Source organism: Sorghum bicolor, chromosome 10 (assembly GCF_000003195.3).
Source record: "Sorghum bicolor cultivar BTx623 chromosome 10, Sorghum_bicolor_NCBIv3, whole genome shotgun sequence".
Lineage (NCBI taxonomy): Eukaryota > Viridiplantae > Streptophyta > Magnoliopsida > Poales > Poaceae > Sorghum > Sorghum bicolor.
Window position 1 is genome coordinate 52,685,657 of NC_012879.2, and position 7,953 is coordinate 52,693,609.

The window sequence follows — 7,953 nt, forward strand, 5'->3', positions numbered from 1 at the left end:
AACCCAATATTTTAAATTGCATGATGTGGCATTTAGCGGCCTACCTCTTCAAATAGCCAATCGCTGGCAAAATCAGGCTATAGCCGCTAAATTATACATGGGAGCAAATATCCATACCCTACTCCAACAAGTACACATAATGAAAACTATAGTGGGAGATTCAAAAACCATCAATAATAGACACATAATTGTTCATTTCCTCTTGGCCATTAATATACCAAAACTAACCTCTTAATTAGTGGTGCCTTTGAGATCCAAAATCAATCAACCCTCCTATGTCCATCGAAGCCACTCTCTGTTTACAACAGATAATATTAATATATACACACATAGAGGCCAGGCACACAGGCAGTTAAAGTCCCCAAGCACGGCGCTAAGGGGTGCAGCGTCCTGACATAGAAGCACGACGCGCAAGTCCGATGCACGTCGTAGAATTGTAGAAACACGACGCCATCAGTCCATCACATCTATCCTGGGCACGGTACTGAGGCCTTGTTTAGTTTCCAAAAACTATCAAAAAATTTTCAAGATTCTCTAAATATAAATGAAAATAAAAACTAATTACATAGTTTGATTATAAATCGTGAGACGAATCTTTTAAGCTTAGTTAGTCTATGATTGGACAATGTTTGTCAAATAAAAATGAAAATGCTACAGTATCTAAAGACAACAAATTTTGTGAACTAAACAAGGCCTGAGGATCCATTTAAGCATAACCTTTCGCCGTGGGTCCAAATATAAAAATGTCATAGTGTAGGGGCAGAAATTTGCCTCAGATGTCAGATGTAGTCACTATATAGAGAGTGTTGCATCCTTCAGTCCTTCAGATATTTACAAGATCTGGCATTTGGTGGCATGATCAGTTGATCACATGAGCCATCTTGTTTACTGGATGCAAACAACGATTCGACCTGACATTCAGGTTCCTGCTACATACAGCTGCACAACTGGAGCTATACAGACTATCTCCAATACCATTACTACAAATATACAAACAACTAGTGTTGTAAGCCGCCTCGTCTGATCTAATAAAGACTCAACTATGGTACATACATCGCCTGCGAAAGCAGCTGCAAAAACCATCACGAATCCCAGGTCCACGAGCAATGCTAGATTTAACAGAAGCTCCCCCTCTTCTGACGGCTAGGAATCACGTCTCTTGTTGGTGCCACTACAGTGACCCAGCAAGTGGTCTTCCTCAGCAGCTGGTGTCACTCCATCAGTAGCTCAGTGCTTGGGCTAGCATGTGGTCGTCCTCAGCAGCGTAGATTTCGCAGAAACTTCGGTTGGCCTCCAGATTATGCTGTCAAGTTTGCTGCATAGGTTCTTGTAAAACTGCAATTGGTTTAAGATGCAGTTAGCAATCCTTATAAGACTCAAATCACAAGGCATAATGGAGAAAAAACACTTAGACTAGTACTTAGTTAATGCCCTGCAACATGATTAGTGCAAGGATGGCATGCAAACAAATCACAAAGCAGAATGAAAAAAAATCATGTAAACTAGTACTTAGTTAATGCCCAACAAGGATGAGACGCAAACATAACAGACCCTGTGGTATTCCAGAGTATCACCAGCAACCTTTCGAACATCAACCATGAACAGAGAAGGGGCAACTTCAAAAACCTGATTCAAGTGCACTTCAGAGAATGAAAATGTGCATAGCATTGTGTAAAGACAAGTGACAAACTAATGCGCTCCATGACTTCACCTCTAGAACAACAGCGAATTGGCTCATTCTGTTTGATGCTGCACCTTCAAGCCGCAGCTGCAAAGTTAGTAATATGTATCAGTACATGGAGATAAATGTTTATCCAGCAGATATTTTTTGAAGCAACGTTTCAAGTGTACCTTGTAATTCTGGGAGTGGACCTTGAGACCCATTGACTCAGCAACAACTTCAATTGTAGCTACTATAGTCTTGGCTGGTTTTCTTGAGACAAAACGTGTTTGGCGCTTGACAAACTCCTACAAAAAAATATCCATGTGATGCAAAAGGCATTAGATAGACCAAATATTAAGCCTGTTCTATAAGCATTGAGATATGTGTACAGCAAATTCTGACCACGTATTAAGGAGATGGCGAAACAAATGAAGAGAACACAAAAGGATCAATGTCTACATACACATAAAATGAAAAGTCTATTATTGTGTCACTGAAATGTGTGACAGTGTTAGCTCGGTTCTCGAATATTGTTACGAATAAAGGGGGACAATATATAGAGTACATGACGGACACAAGAGGGAATCCCTAGATTAGGAGATTACACTAATACCCCTGGCTATTATACTTAACAATTGTAAGATGGAGTTCCCAGTCTATCACATACTCCCTGCGGTCCATTTTATCTGGCGCAAATTAGAATGACATGGTCTCCTAGACTACACTTTGACCATTCATTTAATTTATATTATATTATTTATGCTTATAAAATTATAATCATTGGATAGTATAATCCTTATAAATATAATCATATAAGCTTTGTAATATAATAGTTAAAAATTATTAGCCTAATTATTGGTCGAAGTTTTTAAAGTTTGAATCTTGATATGTGTGTGCGCCGGATAAAATGGACCAGAGGTAGTAGTATTTTTTTTCGGCATAAGCAGGGCCAAGGTTTCTTCTCTGTTCCCAATTAATTGTTTAATGTTGAATCTGTATCGATCAATTATGATAATTAAACAACTTTCCATACAAGAACAAACACGAAAAAAGAAGGGAAAATAGCTCTTGCATCGTCTTTGTTAAATAGGAAATATACTACAAGTGCATTTTATTTCTTGTGGCTACTTTATGGAAAATGGGGGAGTAGGAAACACCAGCAAAACATCAGGTAGCACAGATGAAGTGGTATAAAATATTACTTAATGGGAAAAAGGAACCAATAGGTTAAATTCAAAACTTCACATGATTGTCACATGAATGCTTCAATCTTCGTTGTGTGCTAAGTACAGCACAATATTAAATGCCTGTCATGTATGGCCCATTAGGGTCCATCCGATGTAGCAGCCACAGTGCTAGAAATGGCAGGATTGACAATGAGTGTTCAAGCAGAAACCAGGTGGCGCTGTTGACGGTAGCTCTATTTAGAGATGATAGCGTATGTGGGCTCGTTCCATGTGAGGAGCTGGCCGTAAGCAAATCTTGGACAAGGGGTGTAGATTGAGTTATTCCCTTAATTCGAGATATTAGTTTCTTAATGGTCAAGACAACTCATCTACAAAAGGATGGGATTGTGTCTCTTTTTTATTAAGTATAAGAAACATATCAAGATTCCTAGAATCTCCTGTATCCCTTCCCTTGTGACGCAGCTGCCAGACATTAGCATGGTTGTGCTTCTTGGGTTCATGGTCATCTAAAGTATGGTCCACTATGCTGAGTAAAAAGAGTTGCAAAGTACCTGTTGCCTATCAAACAATGCTGAGAGATCCAAACCTTGAGATAGTGTAATCATCTCAAAGGCATTCATCATAAGAGGACCACCATCCTTGTGAGTTACTTCCTCAGATACATACTTGTCCTGAGAAAAAAGAAACATAGTATAAAATCAATATTAGAAGGAAAAACTACTTCAAACGGACAATAGAACCCTAGGGATCTTTCTGGTGACTCTGAAAGGAGATAACTGAGTTTACATAACATGCTTGGACTGACCAATTTCTCACAAACCTCAATATTGTCAAAAACAGCTTGAACATCATCCAGGCTGACATTTTCATCTTCACCACGTCTAATAGCTACATAGTTCTTCCCAAACCATGGGTCTGCTCTTATTTCTTCAATAGTGATACGCTGGAAAGAAAGCACAGAGACAAGAGAAACTGGTACCATCAATTTATTTGTGAATACAGATGACTGAAATGCTACATATTAGGTAAAAGATGCTTTGCAATAAATGTACATAATTTGTTATGTAAAGTTCTTATATTGATCTTGTATATGGGGTTTTCCAAACACATGTCAGAACATCAATATAAACAAATATATGATAAAAATACTTGTCAAGAGTTTCGCACACTATAGGCCGAAAGTAACAAAGAGTAACTGGTGATCAAAATCTTCTGAAAGCTTAAAATTACACGGAAAACATTGTTTAGAATCCAAATACTAGAAGATGAAATGAAACAAGCTTGTGCTTTTACTTACAGTTCTTGGATTTGGATCAAGTATTCTCTGGATCAATGACTTGGCTCCTGGAGAGAACCAATATGGGCATGAGTATTGAGCTGCAGTTATCTTGAAATACAAAAGATGAGGAGAGGGGTTTCAGTGTTAGATGAGCCAAGTAATTGTGCAAATCAACAATTTTAGGAGACAGGGATATATTAAAAGATTCACACTTGAAAAGAAGCTGATACCTTTTCATACAAACTTGGAAGGTCATTCTCCTCAAAGGGAAGGTAACCAGCCATTAAAACATAAAGAATGACACCACATGACCAAATGTCTGCTGCAGATCCGGCATATCCATTGCTACCTAGCACCTAAAATAGTGATCCAAGTAAGAGTATAAAATATTATATGTACTGAGAGACTCATGATTTTATCTGAAAATGATGTCAAAGATAACGACAGTGACAGACACAACTGGCACTAGTGAAGAACATGCAACTAACAACAGCTTAGAATGAACATGGCAAAAGGAATATGCAGTTTTTCACTATAAAAGAACAACATCCTTCATAATTCCTGAATCTGACCCTCACATCAATCGTCAAGGAACCCTCTAACTTATTATGCATATATTTTGTCACAGATTTTCTTGAAAGAAAGCTCCTGCTTTGTTCAAAATATAATCTTAAAAGATCATTTATGTATATGTAGGGCAAATGAATTTTGTATTTTTTGTTTGATCTTGTTTCAATGGAGAACATTTCACCCACCAAACATGTTTACACCACTTAGTAATTTTAAGTGCAATCCGTACCTCAGGAGCAACATAATTTGGAGTTCCACATGTCGTGTGAAGGAGGCCTACTCCCTGGGGGAAGCTCCTTATTAGCACATTAAATCATTAATATAAGTCAGCAGTACAGCAACAGAAATCAACAAACTTACATTCTGAGACAGTGTGCTAAGTCCAAAATCAGAAACTTTTAAGTTTCCACGTGAGTCAAGAAGCAGATTTTCAGGCTACAGAACAATGCCCAAACTATCAGTGTAAGATATGTAATTAATGAATAGCTAAAATAATACTTTCATCGATTATCAAATAGAGACCTTCAAATCCCTATGATAAACTCCTTTGCTGTGGCAATAATCAATGGCATCAATAAGCTGCTGGAAATACTTCCTGGCTTCATTCTCACGTAGCTTCCCATGGCGGGCCTACAAATATTTGATGCCATCCATTACCAACGATTTATATTTAAAAATGATTTAGGAACCTGAAACCACATGAGCTATGGGTGTGCACACCTCACCACCCAAGTTCAGGTATTAATATTAAAAGGTATGCACGAACATAAGAAGCTCTCTATGCTCCACAAAAGCACAGGTCAGAAATCCTCAAGCATGTTTGGTCACCAATGGATTGAATTCAGGTGTCATTTACTTGAACACTTGTGATTTGATTTGTTTTGTTTCACTCAATCATATAAGCATTTTCCTCATAAAAGCTGTAGGAAGGAATCATGTATTAAATTCATTGGTGGCTCGTGGGCCTTATCTGATGGGAACAAGTTTCTCTTATTATGGGTGAGGGTGATAACATGACATCGAAGAAGAGTTCACATACAGAAACACAGCCCAAATAAAAAAAAAATAGGCATAGTTAAAGTAGGGCAGCATTTAGTTAGTATTATTATAATTTAGAAGGAAGGAATACCTTAAATCACCTAGTGAGAAATAATTGGCACAAAACTGAATCTAGTCTAACTGATTCTGATCACCATACATTTCTGCTAAAAATATATGATGTATAGAGTGCAGTAATAAGTAATTAAGCTAATTAATTGGAAATGTCATGGAACATGAGATTCTTACTATTTTATCAAACAGTTCACCTCCAGTGACAAGTTCCAAGATTATGTATATCTTTGTCTTTCCAGCCAACACCTACAAAGTAATGAAAATGCTAGTAAAGAAAGGAAACCAGGTGATATACAGGGCTTTGTAGGAGTACAGTTTTAGTATAATACGATTAGATAGGTAATAAAGCAGAGAGCTGTAAGCACCATTATGGCACACCACATACCTCATTAAGCCTTACTATGTTGGGATGTCTAACAATCTTCATGATTGATATTTCCCTTTTGATCTGGCAGCAAACAAGTAGTAAGCTCATTGGAGCATGGAAACCAAAAAACTTCATCTTTTTAAATAAACTGACAAAAGACATTTGGTTAACTGGTAAGTGGTAATCCTCAATTCAGAGAGAGAGACAGTGAGAGAGGGGGAAGACACTGTTTTGTGGGCTTGTAGTATTTTGATGGATGCAAGACTTGATTCTTTCGATTGCTATCTACTTTGGCCGTTAGTAATTGTTGGTATCACAACATATTAAACCTAAAATGCAGATCTCGGTTGCTGTCATTGGAACATGGTCTAAAGCTGTGGAAAAAGAAAGCGATGGTGATGCTTTTCACTTTGTAACGAATCTCCAGACTCTTATAAACAGAACCTGCGAAATGCCAAAATGGCTTAATCAACCTGGCCAACGCTAATCGCACAAGATGCCAGGATAGATTCACTTCAAGACATAGAAACCAAATACTTCCACCCCTTTTTGGTGGCGATGGTCAGACAACGCTGAATTCAACCCATTTGCCGGACCAAGCGCAGCACTGAACTCTGGTACGATCCAAGTACTTGTGTTGTGGAGCGGAATTCCAAGATGACTTGTTCCCTCTCCTAAGATTCCCCCCGAAAGGAACATCGCAGGTGAAATCTAGTGTGGAATTAAAGACGAGTAGTTTTTGTTCTGTTCAGGAAAGGGGGAAAAAAAACGGTTGGGCTAAATTTTAGCTTTTGCCTATCGGTTTGGTGCTCGCAAGTTGCTGGGATTACTGTGTGGCTCGCGTTGCTCACAAGGTATATTCGGCTCGGTCCCGCACCGGAATTCGGCGACTTTTTCCGACGGAACATTCGACGATTCCGCCTTGTATGTGCCTATAGGCAGCTCGTCCGAGATCGAAATTTTAAAGGCAGCTTAATAAATCAAGCTAAAATGGCTGTCTCGAAAAAGAAAATTTTAAAAATCAAGCTCAAACGTGCAGTCTAGGAATCCAATTTGACATGGTGGTGATGTTGCAGCGCCGTCCGGAAAATGGGGAGCGGATGAGGACGGTGGACGGATGAGGTACTACCTGGTGGAGCATGCGGTGGGTGAAGATGGTCTCCTTGTCGAGCACCTTCATGGCGACGGCCGCGCCGGTGTCGGCGTCGACGGCGAACTTGACCTTGGCGAAGGTGCCCTGGCCGATGGTCCGGCCCACCTCGTAGCGGCCCACCCGCTTCTTCCGCCCCGCCGCGCCCGCCATTCCTCCCCTCCTGCTCGCCCGCCGCCTGGTCCTTCTTGCCCCGCGGCGGTGGGGGTTGGGTTTTGTTTTGGCTCACGCCGCGCCCGTGCGCCCGTGGCCGACTGATGTGACCGTTCGGCGATGCCGGGGACGGGGATTGTGGGCGGTGACAACTGAGAAGGGCAGAGCGACGGGGGTTGGCTGTATATAAGACAGGGACGACGGGTGGCGCCGTCGCTGCCGCCGGGTGACAGCAGCTTCTGTGGGGTCGGGTGCTTTCCTTCGTTTACCTTTGAGCTGTGTGGACTAGGAGAGTGGTGATTAGGACTCCTTTCGAGTAACTCTTTTTGTTTTAAAATTTGAAAATAGAGGTCAAACTATCTCATCTCTAATCGAACAGAATAAAATACAAATATTTATATGAAGCGTGATAGGTATCTCTAGATTAATTATGAAATACATTTTGATAACAAATCTACTTGAAAATATAAA

General features: G+C 39.9%; 1 protein-coding gene across 1 annotated transcript; it reads right to left on the bottom strand.

Moving 5' to 3' along the window:
- LOC8082266 (CBL-interacting protein kinase 24) lies at window positions 741-7,652 on the bottom strand. Its single transcript, XM_002438609.2, has 14 exons — window positions 7,309-7,652; window positions 6,198-6,260; window positions 5,987-6,058; window positions 5,222-5,329; window positions 5,060-5,134; window positions 4,929-4,982; window positions 4,360-4,485; window positions 4,148-4,237; window positions 3,671-3,793; window positions 3,402-3,521; window positions 1,852-1,968; window positions 1,712-1,768; window positions 1,552-1,626; window positions 741-1,335 (listed from the first exon to the last, which is right to left on the bottom strand). Exons 1-14 carry the CDS (start codon window positions 7,480-7,482, stop codon window positions 1,240-1,242), a joined length of 1,350 nt encoding a protein of 449 aa, XP_002438654.1. The 5' UTR covers window positions 7,483-7,652; the 3' UTR covers window positions 741-1,239.

What these genes read in the sequence shown, in the direction of transcription:
- LOC8082266 (XM_002438609.2), bottom strand. Translation starts at nt 7,482, where the DNA reads ATGGCGGGCGCGGCGGGGCGGAAGAAGCGGGTGGGCCGCTACGAGGTG. An exon ending in CTGTTTTTGACAATATTGAG is followed by an intron (nt 3,522 to 3,670) that starts GTTTGTGAGAAA and finishes CTTTTTTCTCAG; the next exon opens with GACAAGTATGTATCTGAGGA. An exon ending in ATACTCTGGAATACCACAGG is followed by an intron (nt 1,336 to 1,551) that starts GTCTGTTATGTT and finishes AACCAATTGCAG; the next exon opens with TTTTACAAGAACCTATGCAG.